We start from the raw sequence: 27333 nt of genomic DNA, 5'->3' as shown, positions 1-27333 counted from the left end.
TCAACTACCCTCTGTGGCAGAGAGTTCCAGAGATTCACCACTCTCTGTGTGAAAAAAGTTCTTCTCATCTCGGTTTTAAAGGATTTCCCCCTTATCCTTAAGCTGTGACCCCTTGTTCTGGACTTCCCCAACATCAGGAACAATCTTCCTGCATCTAGCCTGTCCAACCCCTTAAGAATTTTGTAAGTTTCTATAAGATTCCCCCTCAATCTTCCAAATTCTAGCGAGTACAAGCCGAGTCTATCCAGTCTTTCTTCATATGAAAGTCCTGACATCCCAGGAATCAGTCTGGTGAACCTTCTCTGTACTCCCTCTATGGCAAGAATGCCTTTCCTCAGATTAGGAGACCAAAACTGTACACAATACTCCAGGTGTGGTCTCACCAAGACCCTGTACAACTGCAGTAGAACCTCCTTGCTCCTATACTCAAATCCTTTTGCTATGAATGCTAACATACCATTCGCTTTCTTCATTGCCTGCTGCACCTGCATGCCTACTTTCAATGACTGGTGTACCATGACACACAGGTCTCATTGCATCTCCCCTTTTCCTAATCGGCCACCATTCAGATAATAGTCTACTTTCCTGTTTTTGCCACCAAAGTGGATAACCTCACATTTATCCACATTATACTGCATCTGCCATGCATTTGCCCACTCACCCAGCCTATCCAAGTCACCTTGCAGCCTCCTATCATCCTCCTCACAGGTAACACTGCCCCCCAGCTTCGTGTCATCGCAAACTTGGAGATGTTGCATTTAATTCCCTCGTCCAAATCATTAATATATATTGTAAATAGCTGGGGTCCCAGTACTGAGCCTTGCGGTACCCCACTAGTCACTGCCTGCCATTCTGAAAAGGATCCGTTTACTCCTACTCTTTGCTTCCTGTCTGCCAGCCAGTTCTCTATCCACATCAATACTGAACCCCCAATACCATGTGCTTTAAGTTTGTATACTAATCTCTTATGTGGGACCTTGTCGAAAGCCTTCTGAAAGTCCAGATATTCCACTGGTTCTCCCTTATCCACTCTACTAGTTACATCCTCGTAGTCAGATAGGTGGTGAATCTGTGGAATTCTTTGCCACAGAAGGTTGTAGAGGCAAAGTTAATGGATATTTTTATTATGGGTATGGATATATGGAAGAGATAGATAGATTCGTGATTAGTACGGGTGTCAGAGGTTATGGGGAGAAGGCAGGAGAATGGGGTTAGGTGGGAGAGGTAGATCAGCCATAATTGAATGGCGGAGTAGACTTGATGGGCAGTGGCCTAATTCTACTCCTATCACTAATGACATTAACAGTCCAAAGCTTGAAATACCAATACAGTGCCTGACCGACTATAATATCCTTAGCCCAGGGATATGGCAAACACAGGCTCTTGGGGCAGAAGATGCAAATTCTTGAAAACACATACTACAGCCTCTTCCCCACTGTTAATAGATTCTTGAACAGAATGCATTCCTGATTTTCCAATCTATCTTGCACTTTTTTAAATCTGCATCTTCTCTGTCGCAATAACACTATAATTTGCACTACATGAGTTTACTTTTGTTTAATCTAGAGATACAGCGCAGAAACAGTCCCTTCAGCTCACCGAGTCTGTGCCGACCAGTGATCCCTGTACACTAACACTATCCCACATCCGAGGGACAATTTACAATTTTTACCAAAGCCAATTAACTTACAAATCTGTACGTCTTTGGAATGTGAGAGGAAACCGGAGCACCCAGGGATGTGGTCTCAGGGAGAATGTACAAACAGCGCCCGTAGTCAGGATGGAACCCGTGTCTCTGGCGCTGTGAAGCAGCAACTCTACCGCTGCGTCACCGTGACGACCCTTAATCATTGTATATTCTGCAGTACATTTTGGAAACTTAGTTGCTAGAGGGACAGGACTGGCAGCTCAATGTCCCAGGGTTTCGATGTTTCAGACGTGATAGAGGTGGAAGAGTTGCTAATCAGTGAGAATGTCATGGTGGTACTCAGAGAGGGCATACTGGAGGGCACGTCTACTCAGGCATTGTAGGTTGACCTTAATAAATGAGAAAGGAACAATTACTCAAATGAGATTCTATTATAGGCCACCCATGAGCCATGAGCCAGCAGGAGATAGAGACTCAGATATGTGACATATGACAAAGGGATCTAGATCACAAGGTTTTTGTAGGGGGTGACTTTAACTTCCACAATATGGACCTGGGGCGTACTTAAGGCAAGAGGATTTTACAGGGCAGAACTTGTTAGGTGTAATCAAGAAGGTTTCCAAGGAGGAGGGATAAGGACGGCAAGGAAAGGGAACCATGGATGACCAAGGAGGTTATAAACCTGGTCAAGAAGAAAAAGCAAGCATGTCAGGTCTAAGAAGGTGGCATCAGACGGGGCTTATGAGGAATATAAAGTGAGTCGGAATAAACCTTAAGCGGGCAATTATAATGGGCCATGAAATGTCATTGGCAAGTTGGAGTAAGGGAAATTCCGAGGCTTTTTATGCACAAGTGAAAACAAGAGGGTGACCAGGGAGAAGGTGAAAGATAAAGGAGAGAATCTATACTTGGAGTTGGAGGATGTAGGTGAGGCACTAAACAAGTACTTTGTACCTGCATTCACCAAGGACAAGGACATGGAGGACAGCAAAGCCAGTGTGGAAAATACAAATATGTGAAGACAGTTTGCGATGGAGAAGGAGGAGCTGCTGAGGCCTTGAAGATAAATCGCCAAATCTATCCCAGTTTTACTGAGGGAGGCAAGAGAGGTGATTGCGGGGGTGATTTGTGGGACGATTGAGATGTACGGGACCCACGATGACAGTCATATGGATTTAGAACTGGCTTATTTATAGAAGACAGAGGGTTGTGGTGAAGGGCAGATATTCTGGCTGGAGGTCAATGACCACTGGAGTTCCGCAAGGATCTGTGCTGCGACCTCTGCTGTTTGTGATGTTATAAATGACGTGAACATAAAAGTAGTGGGTTGGAGAGTTGCAGACAGTGAGGAATGTTGTCCGTATAGATAGCGGGATATAGATCAGCTGCAGAAATAGGCAGAGAAATAGCAGATGGAGTTTAACGTGAGCAAGCGTGAGGTGCTGTACTTAGTGAGTTGAATGCATACAGTTACTGGCAAGACCCTTAACAGCATTGATGTGCAGAGGGATCTTGGAGTCCAAGTTTATAGCTCACTGAATGTAGCAGCACAAGATGGGGTGTACGTTATGTTGCCTTCATTGCTAAGGGCATTGAGTATAACAGCCAGGATGTCATGATGCAGCTCTATACCACTTTAGTTAGGCCGCATTTGGAGTATTGCATGCAGTTCTGCATTACAGGAAAGATGTGGAGGCTTTGGAGAGGGTGCAGAGGAGGTTTACCATAATGTTGCCTGGATTAGAGGGTGCAGCTACAGGGAGAGGTTGGAGAGACTTGGATTGTTTTCTCTAGAATATTGGAGGTTGAGGGGAGATTGGATATAATTCTGAGAGGCATAGATAGGGTGGATTGTCATAACCTGTTTCCCCAGGACGGGAATGTCCAACACTCGAGGGCATATCTATAAAGTGTGAGGGTGAAAGTTTAATGGAAATGTGCGGGGCATGGAATGCATTGCTAGGGGCAGATACAATAGTGGCATTAAAAGGCTTTTAGTTAGGCACATGGACAAGGCGATAGAGATATGGATCACGTAAAGATGAGATCGGTTGAACTTGGCATCATGTTTTGCGCAAACATCGTGGGACAAAGTGACCTTTCCTATCCTGTACTGGTCTGTGTTCTATGCACTCCATTTATTTTCTCTATTTAGGTGCTCGTGAATGGATGTTTTTACCTGGAAAGAACGGCAAACAATTGTTTCACTGTATTGCGATACACAAGACAACAAAAATAAAACAATACTAATGGTTTAGTTGAGTTTAGAGATAGAGCACGGAAGCGGGCTCTTTGGCCCACCATGTCCGTGCCGACCAGCGACAACCCACGTGGTCATGGGGAGACGTACAAACTCCGTACAGACAACACCTGTAGTCAGGATGGAACCCGGGTCTCTGGCACTGTAAGGCAGCAACTCTACCGCTGCACCACCTTGGTTTCCAGTGTACAGATGGGCAGTATATTTGGCAGATGCACCTACAGCGCTGACTAACAACGCAGGAAATACATAGCTATGAGCTTGGATGTGGAGTTGCTTAATCAGGACCAAAATCTCCAATAATTTGCAGGTCACTTTGTTGTGTTCCTTATATTTCCACACATAACTTTAGAAAAACCTTTCAAGATAAACCCATCAGCCGAGGACTGGCACTATCATCAGCTCCACAATCATTAGTTTATTTTGACTGCAACCACTTCACAGAAGAGTTGGTTGGCGAAGGTAACACAAGCCCCTGGTATTCCTCAGGACTCTGCTGCATTTCACACATGGACAACTGGTGGGAAATCCTCCACACCGTGAATTGGAGAGCTGAAACCTACCGTGTTTCCATCGTTGCCGAAGAGCACCAAGCCATTGTTGGTTACCAGGCCGGGTTTACCAGCTCCACTGATCTCCAGCGGCTGCCCTGAAGGTATGGCACCTTTGTACATGGATGATCCATACAGGGTGATGGGCTGAAAGGGAGGAGAAAGAACACACACCTGTTAATGGCTTTGACACAAGTGAACACCTGGCACAGTTCAGAGCCAACTCAGCAGCTCAGCTGCTCCTCTCATGGGTATATAGGTTCTAGCACAATTAGGCCATTCGGCCCATTAAGTCTACTCCGCCATTCAATCGAGACTGATCTATCTTTCCTTCTGAACCTCATTCTCCTGCCTTTTCCCCATAACCCCTGACACCTGTACTAATCAAGAATCTATCAATCTCTGCCTTAAAAATATTTATTGACGGCCTCCACAGCTGTCTGCGGCAATTAATTCCACCGATTTACCACCCTCTAACTAAAGAAATTCCTCCTCATGTCCTTTCTAAAGGTACCTGCTTTTATTCTGAGGCTGTGCCCTCTGATCCTAGACTCTCCCACTAGTGGAAACATCTTCTCCTTATCCACTCTATCCAGGCCTATTCCTGTCACTATTCGGTACGTTTCAATGAGGTCCTCCCCCATCCTTCTAAACTCCAGCGAGTACAAGCCCGGTGCCTTCAAATGCTCATCATATGTTAACCCAATCATTCCTGGGATCGGTCTCGTAAACCTCCTCTGGACCCTCTCCAACGTCAGCACATCCTTCCTCAGATATGTGGCAAAAGAACTATTCACAATATTCCAAACGCAGTCTGGCCAGCGACTTATAGAGCCTCAGCGTTACATCCCTTTTTTTTGTATTCTAGACCTTTTGAAATAAATGCTAGCTTTCCTTACTACCGATTCAACTTGCAAATCAACTTTTTGGGAATCCTGCACCCGTTTTCCCATGTCCCTTTGCACCTCCGATTTCTGAATCGGCTCCTCATTGAGAAAACAGTCTGCACCTTTATTCCTACTACCAAAATGCACGACTCCACACTTTGCTACGCCGTATTCCTTCCGCCACGTCTCAGCCCACTCTCCCAATGTTTTCACACTTCTGTACCTTTTGCCCGATGGGAGAGGGGAGAAGAGGGAGTGGCCAGGGTGAGACTGGAGAGGTGTGGATTATTTCCCCTGGAGCAAAGGAAGCTGCTGGATGAACTGATCCTGAGCTGATTGGGATGTAAAATTAAAAACAGCAGCGATGGTGCAGGGAGTCAGAATATTTCCCCCATTGCATAAACAACAGGGCAAAGGTTACAGGTGAATGGACCGAGTTTTAAAGGTGATCCGAGGGATGAGCTTTTTTTGTTTACACACAGACAGTTCCAACACGACGACAGTAAAAAATAAACATTTTGTAATTTTGCTCTTTCTAAGTATCACTTGTGCTTGTCAACATGAACCAACCTTTGTGTTACGAGAGCCTGGGGTTTGGCATGTGGTGCCCATTCGTGGTCAGCGCCTGTATCCTCCCAATGCCAACCATTACGTGTGCAAGTGAAAGGATATTATGATAAAGAAGGGATGAATATGGATCAGTGCCCGCTGGTCGCATTGACGTGATGGGCCCAGTGGCCTATTTGCCAACTGAATAACTCCATGGAGAGTGGTGAATCTCTGGAACTCTCTGCCACAGAGGGTAGTTGAGGCCAGTTCATTGGCTATATTTAAGAGGGAGTTAGATGTGGCCCTTGTGGCTAAGGGGATCAGGGGGTATGGAGAGAAGGCAGGTACGGGATACTGAGTTGGATGATCAGCCATGATCATATTGAATGGCGGTGCAGGCTCGAAGGGCCGAATGGCCTACTCCTGCACCTAATTTCTATGTTTCTATGTTTCAGAGGAGTTCAACAGATTCAAAAGTCAAATGGTGTCTTTGTTTGTGTAAAAAGGAACTGCTGATGCTGGTTTTTCCCAAAGACACAAATTGCTGGAGTAACTCAACAGGTCAAGCAGCATCTCTGGGGAATAAGGATGGGTGACATTTCGGGCTGGAACCCTTCTTCAGACTGTTGAACAGTCTGAGGAAGGGTTCTGAGTCTGAGCCAAAACGTCACCCATCCTTTTTGGGTGAGTTTGCCTGGGTCACTCCAGCACTTTGTATCCATAGTTGGAGTCTTTGCTAAGCTCTCAACTGCAAGATCTCTGAGCAATTAATGAATTACACATAATCAAGGTCAATTAAATAATGCTTGAATTATCTCAAAATCAGCAATGTAACTTTATTCACACAGATTAAAAATATTCAATCAATATTCATGGATGAAGGAAGTGTTACTTTGCTTAAGAAAGGAGGTAGAGAGAATCCAGGGAATTATAGGTCAGTGACCTATTGTCTATTGTCTATTGACTAGAATAACTGAATGAACCGTAAACCAAAGGTTTAATTTCAGCGATTGAAAATGGGATGTGCATGAACTCATGTTGCAATTGGCAAGGACACAGTGGACCAAATCCCTACCTACAGCCACTTTGAGGTGGACGAGGCGAGGAATCGATCTACATGACAGCACCTGCTCAGTGGAGGGGGGGCTGGGTCAAAGATCACAGCCATAAGTGGTAGCGTTTTATCTAAAATCAATATAAAGAGCAAACAGGAAGTGCATTTGCAGTAGTGCCTTTTAACTTCAAGCCAAAGAAACCAAGCTGCCATTTGCAGTAAATAGTGCCTTTCAACTTCAAGCCAAAGCACCCAAGCCACCATTTAACCCAGGTCTCTGGCGTTGTAAGGCAGCAACTCTACCGCTGCGCCACCGTGCCACCCATAAGGTTTTGCCATAGACTTTGGCCGCATCAGTGCAGATTAATGAAGTTCATGTCTTGTCCAATGAGGTAATTGGCAGTCACTTCTTCAATTTGTCCTGAATCTTGAAGGGATTAAAGATATATTGCTCATGTACTTCTGATCATCAGGCTCTTAACTCAACACAGTGATCTGTGTAACCCCCTAGAGCAGCTCATGTCCCATGTTTTAAGCTGCAAAGTTATGATTTTCAGGGGTCTCTCATAACGTTTTTTCCTGTTGCCAGCCGGGCAACCTAGGCAGCTTTTTAGGTTGCCAAATGACAGTTTAGGTGGTCATTTAAGACGGCTTGCATGACGCATGCGATAATGTGCTCGGACGAAGTGCATAGTCACCAGTCGGGATTTTGCTCAATGAAGCATTCACTTATTATTTCTGCTTCAAATAAAGTCACAAACTAAACATATTCACCAATCAAAACATGATATATACCACAATGACATGCAGCAAAATTGTAATGCAGTATCTCAACTCTTTTTACACATTGCAATTAATGCAATCTATATTACCAAATCTTGACCGCTTTTGGCCCACTGTGCTGCGATTTCCGACAGAACGCCGCCACCTACGGCCGTCATTTTTGGCCAATTCGCTCAGAGCCCCCCTCTGCCTTACGGGTGCGGAGGATTTTTCCCATCGATGACAAATCAGAGAGATATTATTGTTTTAAAAATATTCACCATTCTCTCTGCTGCCCCTGCTGGAGGGAAGAGGAGGGACGATAAAACCAGGAAGTGGTGTGCCTCACTCACTCTCTGCAAGATGGATAAAGCCAATGGTCATGTCTCTCTGAGCTCTGAATAACACTGAACAAATGTCTACACAACTGTGAGTACCCTTAATGTGGTTTGTTTGAATTAAAAAGGCACTGCCTGCAAATGGTTGTTTGGGTGCTTTGGCTTGAAGTTGAAAGGCACTACTTACTGCAAATGGTGGCTTGGGAGCTTTGGTTTAAAGTTGAAAGGCACTACTTACTGCAAATGGTGGCTTGGGAGCTTTGGCTTGAAGTTGAAAGGCACTACTTACTGCAAATGGTGGTTTGGGTGCTTTGGCTTGAAGTTGAAAGGCACTACTTACTGTAAGTGGTGGCATGAAGTTGAAAGGCACTACTTACTGAAGGCAGGCATGGGTTATTGATAGGGGACAATCAGCCATGATCACAATGAATGGCCGTTCTGACTTGAAGGGCCGAAGGGCCGAATGGCCTCCTCCTGCACCTATTATCTATGTTTCTATGTGTTCACATCTTTATGGATTAAATCTTTGTGGATTAAAACAAATAATAATATTGGGAATGAAAACACATTTGATTGCATTCTGTTATCAAACATAGTCAACGTTCGCTCTAAAGACATTTCCAGCGCAGAAGGGTCAGGGAGGGGGGGTGAATCAATGCGGGATGGATAGATGGGGAGGGGGGGGGGGGGGGTTGAGAAGGCAATGCGGGATGGATGGATTGAGGCAGGGGAATGGGGGGGATCAGTACGGGATGGATGGGGGGGATCAGTAAAGGTTGGATGGGGGGGGGGGGGGATCACTGCAGGTTGGATGTAGGGATCAGTACAGGATGAATCGGGAGATCAGTGCAGAATGAATGGAGGGAGCAGTGCAGGATAGATGGGAAGGGGGGGGATCAGTGCAGGATGGATGGGGGCTGGCAGGAGAATCAAAGCGAGGTGGATACGGAATCAGTGCAGGATGAATAGGTGATCGAGGGGAGGGGGGTAGATGGGGAGGGGAGCGCAGGGGATGTCAGCGAGGACTTAAGAGGCGGGAATGGGGATCAGTGCGGGATGGAGGGGTGGGGTCCCAGGATAAGGGGGGGTGGCGGGGGAGCGTACAAGAGAGAGAGAGAGAGAGAGAGAGAGGGGGAAGGAGCAGAGGAGGAAGATCAGCGCTCCTCAGACAACACCGGCATCATCGCCCCGCTGCCTAGGCTGTCTCTGTCTACCGCCAAGTGCTGCCGCCAATAGGGGAGGCAGCTGGGATCTCCTCGCCACTGCCTGCCCTCTTCCGCCAGCCAACAGGAAGGTGTGGGGCAGGTGGTTCAGATGGCGGAAGGGGGCCTCCCCCTTCCTCTTTCCCTCCCTCGACGTGCGGGAGGGTTTGTTTTGAAATCGGTTAGCGCTGTTGGCGGAGTGGCATGCAGCAGCCATTATGAGGGCGAGCGGGGTGCGGGAGGAGGGGGAGCCACCGCCGAAACCCGAAACGTCACTTATTCCTTTTCTCCAGAGATGCTCCCTGACTGGCTGAGTTTCAATATAATTATGGAGAGGGTCAGAACTGGACCTAGGGTTGAGATTTTTGATTGGAGAAAGGCTAACTTTGATGAGATGCGAGATGATTTAAAAGGAGTGAACTGGGACATTTTGTTTTATGGGAAAGATGTAGAAGAGAAATGGAGGACATTTAAAGGGGAAATTTTAAGAGTACAGAATCTTTGTTCCTGTTCGGTTGAAAGGAAACAGTAGAAATTGGAAAGAGCCCTGGTTTTCAAGGGAAATTGGACATCTTGTTCGGAAAAAGAGGGAGATCTACAATAATTATAGGCAGCATGAAGTAGCTATGGATACTATGAGGTTCAAAGTAAAAGAAGTACTGACACGTTTGAAAAATATAAAAGTGGATAAGTCTCCAGGTCCTGACAGGATATTCCCTAGGACATTGAGGGAAGTTAGTGTAGAAATAGCCGGGGCTATGACAGAAATATTTCAAATGTCATTAGAAACGGGAATAGTCCCTGAGGATTGGCGTACTGCGCATGCTGTTCCATTGTTTAAAAAGGGTTCTAAGAGTAAACCTAGCAATTATAGACCCGTTAGTTTGACTTCAGTGGTGGGCAAATTAATGAAAAAGATACTTAGAGATAATATATATATAAGCATCTAGATAAACAGGGTCTGATTAGGAACAGTCAATATGGATTTGTGCCTGGAAGGTCATGTTTGACTAATCTTCTTTAATTTTTTGAAGAGGTTACTAGGGAAATTGACGAGGGTAAAGCAGTGGATGTTGTCTATATGGACTTTAGTAAGGCCTTTGACAAGGTTCCTCATGGAAGGTTGGTTAAGAAGGTTCAACTGTTGGGTATAAATGCAGGAATAGCAAGATGGATTCAACAGTGGCTGAATGGGAGAAGCCAGAGGGTAATGGTGGATGGCTGTTTATCGGGTTGGAGGCAGGTGACTAGTGGGGTGCCTCAGGGATCTGTGTTGGGTCCTTTGTTGTTTGTCATGTACATCAATGATCTGGATGAAGGTGTGGTAAATTGGATTAGTAAGTATGCAGATGATACCAAGATAGGGGTGTTGTGGATAATGAAGAGGATTTCCAAAGTCTACAGAGTGATTTAGGCCATTTGGAAAAAATGGGCTGAAAGATGGCAGATGGAGTTTAATGCTGATAAATGTGAGGTGCTACACCTTGGCAGGACAAATCAAAATAGGACGTACATGGTAAATGGTAGGGAATTGAAGAATACAGTTAAACAGAGGGATCTGCGTATAACCGTGCATAGTTCCTTGAAGGTGGAATCTCATATAGATAGGGTGGTAAAGAAAACTTTTGGTATGCTAGCCTTTATAAATCAGAGCATTGAGTATAGAAGCTGGGACGTAATGTTAAAATTGTACAAGGCATTGGTGAGACCTAATCTGGAGTATGGTGTACAATTTTGGTCGCCCAATTATAGGAAGGATGTCAACAAAATAGAGAGAGTACAGAGGAGATTTACTAGAATGTTGCCTGGGTTTCAACAACTGAGTTACAGAGATAGGTTGAATAAGTTAGGTCTTTATTCTCTGGAGCGCAGAAGGTTAAGGGGGGACTTGATAGAGGTCTTTAAAATGATGAGAGGGATAGACAGAGTTGATGTGGACAAGCTTTTCCCTTTGAGAATAGGGAAGATTCAAACAAGAGGACATGACTTCAGAATTAAGGGACAGACGTTTAGGGGTAATATGAGGGGGAACTTCTTTACTCAGAGAGTGGTAGCGGTGTGGAATGAGCTTCCAGTGGAAGTGGCGGAGGCAGGTTCATTGGTATCATTTAAAAATAAATTGGATAGGCATATGGATGAGAAGGGAATGGAGGGTTATGGTATGAGTGCAGGCAGGTGGGACTAAGGGGAAAAAAAGTTGTTCGGTACAGACTTGTTTCCGTGCTGTAATTGTTATATGGTTACATCAGTTTTGTGTGTCTATCGTCGGTATAAACCAGTATCTGCAGTATCAAGCTGGGCAAATTGACATGGCTTTTAGGTTGCCCAGCGGGACTTTAGGTGGCCAATGGCAACCGATTTCGAGCCCTGATTTTGTAGAGTCCATGATCTGCACATTTTCAGAATCCTGCTTCTATCTTTGAGTGTCATTACTTAACACATCATGAGGTGCACCATTTTTTATTAACTTGAACAAGGTTTCAATCTAGTTGCACAGCAGCTATCCGTTTTCCTTTATCCTTATACGTTTCCAACGACTTTAGTGGAAGTATTGTTATACAATATAATACAATTTGTCAGCAGTGGTACAATGAGAAAGAACACACAATACACAATAGAAATTTAACACAAACATCCACCACAGCATTCATCACTGTGTTGGAAGGCACAAAAATTGGCCAGTCCTCCTCCATTTCCCCCCATGGTCGAGACCACAGTCCAGAGCCAGTCCATAGTCGGCTCTTCCCCACCGGAGACCGTGGCTTCAGGATGGTGTAGGCCGCAGGCCGGCGGTCGAGGATTTAAAGTCCCCGCCGCGCCGCAGCCAGAAGCACCGCAGACTGCAGGGCCGGCGGTCGAAGCTCCCCCTCCAGGGGTGATGGTAAGTCCACGCTGGGTCCGCGGTAGGAGTTGGCCGCGGGCTGGCGGTGGAAGCTTCTTCTTCCTGCGGGTCCCCCACAAGGGATCCCGGGGCTGCAGACCCCGCGCCAGCTGGAACTGTGCAGACCGCGGCTTCAGGCTGCCGCGGGCCAGCGAAACGGAGCGCTCAGCTCCGGCGATCCCAGCGAGGGCTCGCCCGCTCCACGCCAAGAGTACACGCTGTGCCCGCCGCTGAAGCTCCGGGCGCGTCTCCGGGAAAGGCCCGCCCGGTCCTCGTTGTTAGGCCACGGGGGAGGCGACCAAAACAGTTTCCCCCTCACCCCCCCCACACACCACCCCCCACACAAAACACACAAAGAAACACAAAAAACATACTTTAAAACATACTAAAAAAACAAAAAAAGTTGGAAAAAAACGGACGCTGCTGACAGGGCGCCGGCTTGCAGCGTCCCCACAGTTGCCAGAGTCCTAACTGTAGCCAACTCTATCTTAAAGATGAAGCCGCAATGCATAGAATTACACATCAGTTAATCCCCAGATCAAATATTTGGGGAGGAACTGCAGATGCTGGTTTAAACCAAAGGCAGACACAAAATGCTGAAGTAACTCAGCGGATCAGGCAGCATCTCTAGAGAGAAGGGATAGATGAAGTTTCAGGTCGAGACCCGTCCTCAGATACAAAGAGACTCTTCAGAGTCTGAAGAAGGGTCTTGACCCGAAGCGTCACCTATCCCTTTTCTCCACAGATGCTGCCTGTCCTGCTGAGTTACTCCAGCATTTTATGTTAGTCCCCAGATCAATGCTACATCCAGCAACCTCAGCGTATTCATGACACACGAACAACCAGCCCCAGAGGTCATTCACTCAACCACTGAGACAAGTGTATTCCAATAACGCCCCCACATCTGACACACTTACATTATAACCCAGATGAACGGAGTTGCATTGACCCACAATGATGTTTGAGGTACATTGCTTGACAGGCGGTAGAACCCAACAGGACAACAAAAGAATACAGAGAGGTTTGTGTGCGGTACCTGGCCATCAATGACTGTCCAGGCTCCTGGTACTTTGTCATGACCACGAATCCAGTTGTGGATGGACTCTGCCGACTGATCCCAGCAAATCTGAAGAAAGAAATAACAGATAGAACCAAGTTCTTGAATCCTCTTAACATCACATCCGCACCTAACGAGATACAAGCAAAAACAAGAAGGTTGACCTGGAACGAGAATATTCTTCCATTTTCACCAGTTAGGACGGCTTTGTCAATATACAAACACTGGTGCTTAAACTGATTCGTCCAGCTCTATTAACAATAACAGTGAGGTGCCAGATAAACGAAGGGTGGCTAATGTTGTGGCTCTGTTTAAGAAAGGCTGCAATGAAAAGCTTGGGAATTATTAGACCAGTGGGCCCAACTTCTGGAGTAGGTACGTTACAGGAGAGGATTCTGAAGGATAAGATATCTGGATAGAAAGAGACTGATTAGAAGAGTCAACATGATTTTGTACGTGGGAAATCATGGCTCATGATTTTGATTGAGATCTTTTGAAGGAGTAACCAAGCTAACAAGTGCAAGGCTCCAGAGATTGTCGATGTGGCTTCAGCAGGGCTTTTGATGTTTTTCAAAACGTTTTTAGTATCAGTCTTAGAGATACAGTGCCCACCGAGTTGGTGCCGCCCAGCGATCCCCGCACGTTAACACTATCCTGCACACACTAGGGGCAATTTACAATTTTACCAAGCCAATTAACCTACAAACCTGTACGGCTTTGTAGTATGGGAGGAAATCGGAGCACCCGGAGAAAACCCACGCAGGTCACGGGGAGAACGTACAAACTCCGTACAGACAGCACCCGTAGTCAGGATCGAACCTGGGGGTTTGGTGCTGTGGGGCAGCAACTCTACCGCTGCACCATTGTGCCTTCACCCTTGTGCAGGTTCTGAATAATAGGCTGCTCTGGAAGCTCAGAATACACAGCATCCAGGGAGAGATAACCAAACTGGATAGAGAATTGGCTCCATGAAAGGAGGCAGAGGATGCTGGTGGAAGGGTGTTTGTCAGACTTGACTAATGTTGTGTCTCAGGGGTCAGTGCTGGGCCCATTACTGTTTGTGTTTTTATCAATGATTAGATGGGAATGTAGAAGGCGTGGTTAGTATGTTTTCAGATGACACTGCATTTCATTGTCTCGGCACTGACAATGACAATTAAAGTCGAATCTGAATCTGAATCCGGATTAAAGTAGGTGGTATCATCAAGATCATCACCAAAAAATACACTACGGTCTTGATCAGCTGGACAAGTGGGCTAAAGAATGGCTATTGGAGTTTAATACAGATAAGAGTGTGATGTTGCATTTTGGGAAGCCAAACTAGTGCAGGACCTGGACTGGGAATGGCAGGGTGTTTAAGAAGGAACTGCAGATGCTGGAAAATCAAAGGTAGACAAAGGTGCTGGAGAAACTCAGTGGGTGCAGCAGCATCTATGGAGCAAAGGAAATAGGCAACGTTTCGGGCCTAACCCTTCTTCAGACTGATGGTCTGAAGAAGGCCCTTCAGTCTGAAGAAGGGTTTCAGCCCGAAATGTTGCCTAGTCCCTTCGCTACATAGATGCTGCTGCACCCACCGAGTTTCTCCAGCACTTTTCTCTACCTGGGAGTGGCAGGGCCCTGGAGAGTGTTGTAAAACAGAGGGATCTAGTACACATACACAGATCCCTCAAACTGGCAACACGGGCGGTAAAGAAGGCTTTTTAACAAAGGCATCATGTTACACTTGTACAAGATGTCGGTGAGGTTGCATTTGGAGGATTGTTTTCAGTTTTGTTCACCCTGCTGTAGGAAGCATGTCATTAAGCTGGAGAGAGTGCAAAGATGATTTACAAGGATGTTGGCAGAACTTGAAGGCGTGAACTACAGAGAACAAGTTAGGACTTTATCCCTTAGAGTGTGTGAGGTTGAGTGATGATCTTATAAAGGTGTATAAAACCATGAGAATCACTTGCCCAGGGAAGGGGAATCAGGAACCAGAGGACATCGTTTTAAGGTGAGGAGCAACTTTGTCCACTCAGAGGGTGGTGGATATATGGAATGAGCTGTCATATTCATTTCACTGCACATCTCGTATGTGTATGTGACAAATAAACGACTGGACTGGACTTGACTTTATGAGAAGTGGTCAAAAAGGCTTTTGGCACATTGGCCTTCATCAGTCAGAGTATTGAGTACAGTAGAAGCTAGGAGGCCATGTTGCAGGTGTATAAGACGTCGGTGAGGCCGCAATTATAGTACTGTGTTCATCTCCGCACATCATGTTATAGGAAAGATGTTGGTAATTTGGAAAGGGTGCAGAGAAGATTTACAAGAATGTTGCCAGGGCTAGAGGGTGTGAGCTATAGGGAGAGGTTGAGCAGGCTGTCTCTCTATTCCCTGGATCAAAGGATGAGGGGTGATCTTATAGAGGTGTACAAAATCATGAGAGGAATAGATCAGGTAGATGCGCAGAGTCTCTTGCCCAGATAGGGGAATAGTGAACCTGGGGGTTTAAGATGAGAGGGGGAAAGATTTTACAGGACACTGAGGGGTAACTTTTTCACACAAAAGGTGATGGGAGTATGGAATGAGCTGCCAGAGGAGGAAGTTGAGTTAGGTACTAATGCAATGTTTAAGACGCAATTAGACAGGTACATGGATTGGACAGGTTTAGTGGGATATGGGCCAAACGCAGGCAAGTGCGACTAGTGTAGATGGGACATGTTGGACTGTACGGGTAAAGTGTTTCCACGGTATATCACTCCAAATGGGCTCAGTTTATATTTTGCACTACACAGAGAAATTATTCCTTGTAATCTGCAGTTAAACACTTTAAAAAAACACTAGAAAGACACAGAAAGCTGGAGTAACTCAGCAGGACATGCAGCATCTCTGGAGAGAAGGAATGGGTGATGTTTCGGGTCGGGACCCTTCTTCAGACAATGTGCAATGTCAAAATGAACATTATTGCTACCATTTGCACCAGCTTTATGAACACGGTGAATTAGCTGCAAGAAGAGACATCCAGAAGCCTTTCCTCACTGGTTTCACTTGCAGGAGGCGGTATTGTGAGCAGTCAGTGCAGTGCTGTTTGGTGTCTGTGGTCTGCAATATGCTGAAGCAGCATTTAAAGTGGGAATGGCAGCTAGGTGTAATTTAAGCAGAAAACTAACAGGCGCAGTGGGAAGATGATATTCAGTGCCACCTGCTATCCTCAATCAAATGGACTGCGCTAATATTAATAAAATGCTGTTCAAGAAATGTTTTGTAATTAGTTCTTAAATTTCATGTTCTAGGAGCAGAATTAGGCCATTCAGCCCATCAAGTCTACTCCGCCATTTAATCATGGCTGATCTATCTTTCCCTCTCAACCCCATTTTCCTGCCTTCTCCCTATAACCCTTGACACCCGTACTAATCAAGAATCTGTCAAACTCCGCCTTAGAAATATCCATTGACGACCTCCACAACCGACTGTGGCATTGAATTCCAGATTCACCACCCTCCGACTAAAGATTTCTTCTCATCCACGGAGATTGACAGAATCTCATCTCCTTTCCAAAGGTACATCTGGCTTCAAAATATCAATTGACTTGGCCTCTGTGGCAATGAATGCCACAGATTCACCACCCTCTGACGAAAGAAATTCCTCCTCATCGCCTTTATGAAGATACGTCCTTTTATTCTGAGGCTGTGACCTCCGGTCCTAGACTCTCCGACTAGTGGAAATATCCTCTCCACATCTACTCTATCCAGGCCTTTCACCATTCAGTAAGTTTCAATGAGGTCCCCCCTCACCCTTCTAAACTCCAGACGGCTGTTGTAATCCATGTAATTGCAGGTTTCCCACAGCATTCTCCTGCCCTGTAGCTGGTGGGGATGGAGTGAGTGCCCTGCGTTTGTATGGTTGCCCAGGGGCATTTCTGCCCAGTTGGGGCTCACACTGGTTAGACTTTCTGAAAGGAGTGCTTGGCATTACTGGGCACAAATGTTAATAGGCACTCATTGGACTGTCCCACTAGTGGAAACATCCCACTCTATCCAGGCCTCACTCTAATACAGGTGACTCCAGTGTGTGTCAGGACTTTTTGCACAAAGCCAGTGACCCAGTCAGTGGTTCCAGGACTGAAAGAACCCGTTCCATTTAATTGTGTAAACACAAAGTTTATCTGATGGAAACTGGTCCAACATATTACTGTTTGCATAACCTAGCATTCATTCCAGATTCAATAAACTGCACTAGTTTGAGGTCACATGTATCAAAATGATGGCCTGAAAAAACTAACGATAATTAGACAAGGAAAATCATTGTGAGGGAGGTCTGGTACAAAATTCATCCCAAATTCTTGCACCCCAAAGACTGAACGTCTTGCACATCCACAGCCCTCTCGCCACAGCAGAAAGACAATACATGATTACAATCGAGCCATTCACAGTGGACAGATACATGATAAGTGAATAAAGTTTATTGCAAGGTAAAGCTAATAAAGTCCGATCAAAGATAGTCAGAGGGTCACCAATGAGGTAGATAGTAGTTCAGGACTGTGTAGGAAGGACTGTGCAGATGCTGGCTTAAACCAAGATAGACTCCAAAAATCTGGAGTAACTCACTAGGACAGGCAGCATCTCTGGAGAGAAAGAATGGGGTTTTTCTCTCCAGAGATCTCTCGAAAAACGTTTCGGGTCTGAAGAATGGACTCAACACGAAACGTCACCCATTCCTTCACTCCAGAGATGCTGCCTGTCCCACTGTGTTACTCCAGCTTTTTGTGTCTATCTTTAGTAGTTCAGAACTGCTAACTATTTTGTTTGGATGGTTCAGTTGCTTGATAACAGCTATGAAGGTGTGGTTTGGGCGGTGTGGTGTGGGCAGTGTGGGTGGTGTGGGGAAGGACACTAGATAACCATTGTCTTGTGGGAGTTGAGTGAAGAGTCTAGCTTCACGTTCCTCAGTCAACAAGTGGAAGATGCCTTGAAGCTTGGCCTGTGAGTGCCCGTGAACACAGGCATTATTTACACACTGCAGCTCAACGACCTGTGTCCGGGTGACCCCGGTTCTAGAGTGCAGTCATTGTTTGGTTGAACGTTAACCCCGCTTCCACTGCAAGCCCGTTGGAGGCCAGAGGCAACAATGTGGTGGGAAATATTGACACAGATGTTGGGCCAATGATGCAGTTTCATTTGACGTCGGTTTAGTAAAGTTTACTTTAGTTTAGAGAGACAGTGCGGAAACAGGCCTTTCGTCCACCATTTTCCGCAACAACCAGCGATCCCCACACACTAACACTATCCCACACACACTAGGGACAATTTACATTTATACTAGCCAATTAACCTACAAAAACCCTCACGTCTTTGGAGTGTGTCAAAGATCTTGGGGAAAACCCACACAGGTTATAGGGAGAATGTACAAACTCCGTACAGACACCACCCATAGTCTACAAAGCAGCAACTCTACCACTGCTCCATCGTGCTGCCCCTGCCCTTATAAAGATTGACTCTGTCATGTACCGAAGATGGACATAAATGCTGGAGTAGCTCAGCGGGACAGGCTGTATCTCTGGAGAGAAGGAATACAAGAGGTGACGTTCTGTGTCAAGACCCTTCTTCATGTACCTGCTGGTTGGTTAAATGTTGGTTGTTGATCATAGCTGACATGCTGTGGAGCTACACATGATTTTCCCTGGAAAGCCAAATTGGTGAAGGGTGTTTATTGCAACTGGCCATCAATGGTGTGGGACTGGAGGGCACACAGACCACACTTGAGATGGACACCAGCTACCTCACCGACATTTGTAAAACTAACCAAAACTACCAAAGATTTCAGCTCACTTTATTGACACCAACATCTTATATCAGTAGCTATTAAAACTGAAATGAAACTTAAGTCATCCATGGTATAACTTAATTACACTCTGAAGAAGAGTCCTGACCCGAAACATCACCAATTCCTTTTCTCCAGAGATGCTGCCTGGCAATCTGAGTTACTCCAGCACTTTGTGTCTATCCTCAGTGTAATCTAGCATCTGCAGTTCCTTCTTCCACACTCTAGATTACCACCAAGCAACATATCCACATTTCTCACCACAAACAGATACTCTCATCACGCATCAATAATATTGATGATATCAAAAGGGAAAATGGTGCTACAGTGATGCAGAAACTGTGAGGCAAGGGATGGCCAGGCTCATGTCCCCTCCCATTCACCACCCAGACTGACATTCTGAACAGTGGGCAATACGTCCCATTAAGAAATGAAGCAATTGAAGGCATATGTTAATGAGCTCCAGGAGCAGAATTAGGCCATTTGGCCCATCAAGTCTAATCTGCCATTCAATCATGGCTGATCTATCTTTCCCTCCTAACCTCATTCTCCAGCCTCTTCCCATAACCTCTGACACTTTACTAATCAAGAAGTTGTCAATCTTTGCCTTAAAAACACCCGATGACTTGGCCTCCACAGGTTCACCAACCTCTGACTAAAGAGATCAGATTCAAGAGCCTCTAAACAGCTGGGATGCAGCAACACAGGAGATGGCCACACACGCAAGCTCTCCCACAGTGAATGGCCTCAATGGCTCTCCACCAAAACACTCATTTTAAAAGGTTTTTAAACACTAATTTGATACAGCGGTCAGATTTCCCAGCCTATAAACTGATCTCAGGGCCCAGACTCAAAGTGTTGGAGTAACTCAGCATCTGACCCACTGGGTTTTGTTTGATATGCCAGCATCTCCCCGCTCCCATCAGGCAAAAGGTACAGAAGTGTGCAAACGCGCATCTCCAGATTCAGGGACAGTTTCTTCCCAGCTGGTATCAGGCAACTGAATCATCCTACCACAACCAGACAGCAGTCCTGAGCTACTATCTACCTCATTGGAGACCCTTGGAATATCTTTAATCAAACTTTACCTTGTACTAAACTTTATTCTCTTTACCATGTATCTACAGCGCCCTCCATAATGTTTGGGACAAAGACCCATCATTTATTTATTTACCTCTGTACTCCACAATTTGAGATTTGTAATAGAAAAAAAATCACATGTGATTAAAGTGCACATTGTCAGATTTTATTAAAGGCCATTTTTATACATTTTGTTTTCACCATGTAGAAATTACAGCTGTGTTTATACACAGTCCCCCCCCCCATTTCAGGGCACCATAATGTTTGGGACACATGGCTTCACAGGTGTTTGTAATTGCTCAGGTGTGTTTAAATGCCTCCTTAATGCAGGTATAAGAGAGCTCTCAGCACCTAGTCTTTCCTCCAGTCTTTCCATCACCTTTGGAAACTTTTATTGCTGTTTATCAACACGAGGCCCAAAGTTGTGCCAATGAAAGTCAAAGGAACCATTATGAGAGTGAGAAACAAGAATAAAACTGTTAGAAATATCAGCCAAACCTTAGGCTTACCAAAATCAACTGTTTGGAACATCATTAAGAAGAAAGAGAGCACTGGTGAGCTTACTAATCGCAGGGACTGGCAGGCCAAGGAAGACCTCCACAGCTGATGACAGAAGAATTCTCTCTATAATAAAGAAAAATCCCCAAACACCTGTCTGACAAATCAGAAACACTCTTCAGGAGTCGGGTGTGGATTTGTCAATGACCACTGTCCACAGAAGACTTCATGAACAGAAATACAGAGGCTACACTACAAGATGCAAACTACTGGTTAGCCACAAAAATAGGATGGCCAGGTTACAGTTTGCCACGAAGTACTTAAAAGAGCAACCTGGTGATGTCCATGAATCACAGACTTCAAGCAGTCATTGCATGCAAAGGGTATGCAACAAAATACTAAACATGACTACTTTCATTTACATGATATTGTTGTGTCCCAAACATTATGGTGCCCTGAAATGCCGTAATTTCTACATGGTGAAACCAAAATGTTTAAAAATGGCCTTTATTAAAATCTGTCAATGTGCACTTTAACCACATGTGATTTTTTTTTCTATTACAAATCTCAAATTGTGGAGTACAGAGGCAAATAAATAAATGATGGGTCTTTGTCCCAAACATTATGGACGGCACTGTACACATGATTGTAATCATATAATCTTTCCGCTGATTGGTTTGCATGCAACAAACAGCTTTTCACTGTACCTCAGTACACGGGGGGGGGGGGGGGGGGGGGGGGGGGGATAAAAAGGTTACTTAAAATTGGAGAAATCAATATTCATACCATGAGACTGTAAGCCACCCAATCGAAATATGAGGTGCTGCTCCTCCAATTTCCTTGTGGCCTCACTCTGACAGTGGTGGAGACTCAGGACAGAAAGGTCAGTGTGGGAATGGGAGGGAGAGTTAATGTTCAAGAAAGAACTGCAGATGCTGGAGAATTGAAGGTAGACAAAATTGGTGGAGAAACTCAGCGGGTGCAGCAGCATCTATGGAGCGAAGGAAAGAGGCAACGTTTCGGGCCGAAACCTTCTTATGGGCCGAAACGCGTATCTGCCATGTAACTAAGTGCTTATGTGTTGTGATACTTGAACTGAACTGGAAACAGATGTGAACTTCACTGTACCTCGATACATGTGACAAATAAGGTACTATAACCATTCAAGCAATCACTGTTCTGAGGGAATATGATATCTGCAGCCGAGAACACTACCTTGGAATTGTCTTTCCTCTGGATTCCTTCATATGTTGCTCCTTCTTCAGGCTGGTTTATGCGAGGCGCCTGCTCATCAGCTATTAGCTGTACTGATTCCACCTGAAACAAAATAAGACGGACTTTGTCACTGGCCGCGATGTACACCTTTAGAACCGTCCGAGATGTCCACAATCAATTCATCAAAACTTGGCATTAAACTACAGGGCCACCACTGGGAGCAGCAAGGTCACCACAAGGTTGCAGCAAGGTCACCACAAGGGTCACAGCAGGGTCAGTCCTGCTTCAAAGCTCAACAGAATCCAGGCTCTGTGCTATGAAGGATGGGGTGAGGGGGCAAGGGTTGGGTTCGGCAGGAGAGGAAAGGAGGTGACGGACTGGTTTGTAGGGGTAGGAGGAATCGGGAGTCCACAGATTACTTTAGTTTGGTTTAGACATACGGAGCGGAAACAGGCACATTGGCCCAGCAAGTCCGTGCCGACCAGCGATCCCCACACACGAACACTCTCCTACACACACTAGGGACAATTTTGCAACTTTATATATTTATACCAAGCCAATTAACCTACAAACCTGTACGTCTTTGGAGTGTGGGAGGAAACCGGAGATCTCGGAGAAAACCCACGCAGGTCACAGGGAGAACGTACAAACTCCGTATAGACAGGGCCCGTAGTCAGGATCGAGCCCGGGTCTCTGGCGCTGTGAGAGGAAGGGGGTCAGAGGAAGAAGGAGATGGGGGGATACACAGCAAACGCCCAGTCTGGCATCAGTGCAGGCCACGTCAATGGGGATTTATAATGCGTAGATAGATTCTTGATTAGTACGGGTGTCAGGGGTTACGTGGCAAAGGCAGGAGAATGGGGACAGATAGATCAGCCTTGATTGAATTACGGACTAGACTTGTTGGGCTGAACGGCCTCATTCATAGATACATAGACAATCGGAGCAGGAGTAGGCCATTCAAACCAGCACCGCCTTTCACTGTGATCATGGCTGATCATCCACAATCAGTCCCCTGTTCCTGCCTTCTCCCCATATCCCTTGACTCTGCTATCTTTAAGAGCTCAATCTAACTCTCTCTTGAAAGCATCCAGAGAATAGGCCTCCACTGCTTGAGGCAGCGATTTCCACAGATTCACAAGTCTCTGGGTGAAAAAGTTTTTCCTCAACTCCGTTCTAAATGGCCTACCCCTTATTCTTAAACTGTGGCCCCCCTTATTCTTAAACTGTGGCCCCGGTTCTGGACTCCCCCAACATCGGGAACATGTTTCCTGCCTCTAACGTGTCCAATCCCTTAATAATCCTATATGTTTCAATAAGATCCCCTCTCATCCTAAATGCTGGTGTATACAAGCCCAATCGCTCCATTCTTTCAACATATGACAGTCCCGGCATCCCGGGAATTAATCTTGTGAACCTACGCTGCACTTCCTCAATAGTAAGAATGTCCTTCCTTGAATTTAAAAACCAAAACTGCACACAATGCTCCAGGTGTGGTCCCACTAGGGCCCTGTACAACTGCAGAAGGACCTCTTTGCTCCTATACTCAACTCCTCTTGATATGAAGGCCAATATGCCATTCGCTTTCTTCACTGCCTGCTGTAACTGCATGCTTACTTTCAGTGACTGATGAACAAGGACCCCCAGATCCCGTTGTACTTCCCCTTTTCCCAATTTGACACCATTTAGATAATAAACTGCCTTCCTGTTCTTGCCACCAAAATGGATAACCTCACATTTATCCACATTAAACTGCATCTGCCATGCATCTGCCCATTCACCCAACCTGTCCAAGTCACCCTGCTTCCTCATAGCATCCTCCTCACAGTTCACACTGACACCCAGCTTTGTGTAATCTGCAAATTTGCTAATGTTACTTTTAATCCCTTCATCTAAATCATTAATGAATGTTGTAAATAGCTGCGGTCCCAGCACTGAGCCTTGCGGTACCCCACTAGTCACTGCCTGTCATTCTTAAAGGGACCCGTTAATCCCTACTCTTTGTTTCCTGTCTGCCAACCAATTTTCTATCCATGTCAGCACTCTACCCCCAATACCATGTGCTCTAATTTTGCCCACTAATCTCCTATGTGGGACCTTCTCAAATGCTTTCTGAAAGTCCAGGTACACTACATCCACTGGCTCTTCCTTGTCCATTTTCCAAGTTCCGTCCTCAAAGAATTCCAGAAGATTAATTACGCATGATTTTTCCCTTCATAAATCCATGCTGACTCGGACCGATCCTGATACTTCTATCCAAATGTGCCGCTATTTCATCTTTTATAATTGACTCCGGCATCTTCCCGACTACCGATGTCAGGGTAACTGATCTATAATTCCCCGTTTTCTCTCTCTCTCCTTTCTTAAAAACTGGAATAACATTAGCTACCCTCTAATCCACAGGAACTGATCCTGAATCTATAGAACATTGGAAAATTATCACCAATCCATCCACGATTTCTAGAGCCACTTCCTGGGATGCAGACCATCAGGCCCTGGGGATTTATCAGCTTTCAGTCCCATCAGTCTACCCAACATAATTTCCTGCCTAATGTGGATTTCCTTCAGTTCCTCCGTCACCCCAGATCCTCTGGCCACGAGTATGTCAGGAAGATTGTTTGTGTCCTCCTTAGTGAAGACAGATCCAAAGTACCTGTTCAACTCCTGCCATTTCCCTGTTCCCCATAATTAATTCACCTTTTTCAGTCTTCATGGGTCCAGCTTTGGTCTTAACTATATTTTTCCTCTTCACATTCCTAAAGAAGCTTTACTATCCTCCTTTATATTCTTGGCTAGCTTGCCTTCGTACCTCATCTTTTCTCCCCGTATTGCCTTTCTAGTTATCTTCTGTTGCTCTTTAAACATTACACAATCCTCTTGCTTCCCGCTCATCTTTGCTATGTTCTCTTTTATTTTTATACTGTCCCTGATGCCCCTTGTCAGCCACAGTTGCCCCTTACTATCCTTGGAATCTTTCTTCCTCTTTTGAATGAACTGATCCTGCACCTGATTAAATTGTTTCCTTGATGACCGACTAACCCAACTTGGGGTGAACTGACTCCACTTGCTTTGCTTACTCCTTTCCCCATTCAATGGACAACTATCCTAAATGATGGGTCTTTGTCCCAAACATTACAGAGGGCACTGTACACAAACTAATTGATTTCCCAAGGTAAATGTCGGCTGTGTTAATGAGGTGATCATGCCACGTTTGGTATTTTGGGGTATTGCTGGAATATTAAGTTTGTGTTTTGTTTAGAGATACGGGCGCAGATACGGTGCCCACCAAGTCTGTGCCGACCAGCCATCTCAATACACTAACACTATCCTACACACTAAACACACACTTGAGAGCACCGTACCTCAACCTGCAGTAGGGTGGAGGGAATGCCTCAGAATGATCCGCACAGAAGGAACAGTGTTCTTCCTGCATGTAGCTGCATCTCATGCATTGTAGCGAAGTGCAGGAGTGGGAAAGTCGGCTCAGGTGAGGGATGTGTGAGAAGTTGGTAACATTCAGAACCATTTTGTAAATCCTTGTGCAAGTGAATGCTGACTTAACAACCCTCTACAAAGTGTAGGAAGGAACTGTGTATGCTTGTTTAAACCGATGGTAGACACAACATGCTGGAGTAAGTCAGCGGGTCAGGCAGCATCTCTGGAGAAAAGGAATAGGTGATGTTTCAGGTCAAGACCCTTCTTCAGACAATCCTCAAAGCAGTTTGCCCCTCAACCTTGAATCATACTGTGAGAAGTGTATAAACCAGAACAGGTCAGCACGGTGGCGCAGTGGGAGAGTGCTACCTTTCAGCACCAGAGACCCGGGTTTGATCCTGACCACGGGTGCTGTCTGTATGGAGTTTGTACATGGATAGATACAAAATGCTTGAGTAACTCAGTTAATCAGGAAGCCTCTCTGGAGAAAAGGAATAGGTGACATTTTGGGTCAAGACACTTCTTCTGATTGACCCGAAACATCACCTATTCCTTTTCTTCAGTGATACTGCCTGATCCGTTGAGTTACTCCTGCATTTTGCGTCTATCTTTGGTATAAGCCAGCATCTGCAGTTCCTTCCTCCACGGAGTTTGTATATTCTCCCTGTGACTCCGGATGCTCCAGTTTCCTCCTACATTCTAAAGACATGCAGGTTTGTTGGTTAATTGGCTTCTGCAAATTATCCTTAGTGTGCAGGATGGAACTAGTGTACGGGTGGATGTTGGTCAGCATGGACTCGTTGGGCCGAAGTGCCTGTTTGCATGCTGTCTCTCTATACTGCACTAAACAGGGGGATGCGAGCATCGCTTACCATTGCAGTTATTCCTTCGGGATACAGGAAGCGGTTGTACAGCGAGTCCACGGTGTCGTTCAGCTCAACGTCGCATTGCCTCTGCAGCAGAATGGGACCCGTGTCCAATCCATCATCTGCCCAGAAAATGGTGAAACCTGCAGTCTTATCTCCATGAATAAGGGTCCTACACACAAAGAACACATGTTTAACAGTTCCTCTGCAGTCTCTGGCTTCAAGGCAGACCCCAGGGAGTTACAGTTACAGTTTATTGTCACGTGTACAGTGAAAAACTTTTGCTGCGTGCTACCCAGTTAGCGGAAAGACAATGCATGATTACAATCGAGCTATTTACAGTGTATAGATACATGATAAAGGGAATAATGTTCAGTGCAAGTTAAAGCCAGCAAGGTCCGATCTAGGATAGTCCAAGGGTCACCAATGAGGTTCAGAACTCCTCTCTGGTTGTGGTGGGATGATTCAGTTGCCTGGTAACAGCTGGGAAGAAACTGTCCCTGAATCTGGAGATGTGAGTTTTCACACTTTAGTTTAGAGATTTAGGCCCTTCATGAGAAACAGGCCCTTCAGTCCACCGAGTCCTCACCAACCAGCGAACCCTGCACATTAACACTACCCTACATAAATTAGGGACAATTTTAAATCTATACCCAGCCAATTAACCTACAAACCTGTACGTCTTTGGAGTGCGGGAGGGAACCGAGGATCTCGGAGAAAACGCACACAGGTCACAGCGAGAGCATACAAACTCCGTGCAGGCAGCAGCCAAAGTCAGAGTGGAACCTGGGTCTCTGGCGCTGTACAACAGTAGCTCCACCGCTGCACCATTGTGCCACCCCTGTACCTTTTGCCTGACGGGAGAGGGGAGAAGAGGACGTGTCCGGGGTGCGACTCGTATTCGATGATGCTGCAGGCCTTGCTGAGGCAGCGTGAGGTGTAAATGGAGTCAGTGGAAGGGAGGTTGGTTTGTGTGATGTTCTGGGCTGTGTCCACAATTCACTGGAATTTCTTGCGGTGTTGGATGGATTTGTTCCCAAACTATGCTCCAGATCTAATCAGCAGGCGTCACCTTCCTTCCCTCTGTCCTCAGTGGCAGGTGAGGAGAGCGACATCGGATCACAGGATGACCGGAATGGAGGCGCAGGCCGTAACTGGCCTTTGTTACCAGCTACAGCTGCAACTGTAAAATGGAGCCTCTTGCATGTGGACCCAGTGGGCTGTTCTGTACTGAACGGGGTGTTTGTA

General features: G+C 45.8%; 1 protein-coding gene across 1 annotated transcript in view; it reads right to left on the bottom strand.

Moving 5' to 3' along the window:
- LOC129707620 (mitochondrial 10-formyltetrahydrofolate dehydrogenase-like) overlaps positions 1-27333 on the bottom strand; it is a 97529-nt gene that overhangs the window by 48910 nt on the left and 21286 nt on the right. The window contains exons 4-7 of the mRNA XM_055652749.1: positions 26092-26257; positions 21785-21886; positions 13169-13258; positions 4472-4606 (exon numbers count right to left, since the gene is read on the bottom strand). Coding sequence (XP_055508724.1) covers positions 4472-4606; positions 13169-13258; positions 21785-21886; positions 26092-26257 — 493 coding nt within the window. The remainder of the gene's footprint in view (positions 1-4471; positions 4607-13168; positions 13259-21784; positions 21887-26091; positions 26258-27333) is intronic.

This window comes from Leucoraja erinacea, chromosome 22, assembly GCF_028641065.1.
Source record: "Leucoraja erinacea ecotype New England chromosome 22, Leri_hhj_1, whole genome shotgun sequence".
Classification (NCBI taxonomy): domain Eukaryota; kingdom Metazoa; phylum Chordata; class Chondrichthyes; order Rajiformes; family Rajidae; genus Leucoraja; species Leucoraja erinaceus.
The sequence above is the reverse complement of the archived record's forward strand: the minus strand, read 5'-3'. Positions and strand labels throughout refer to the sequence as shown.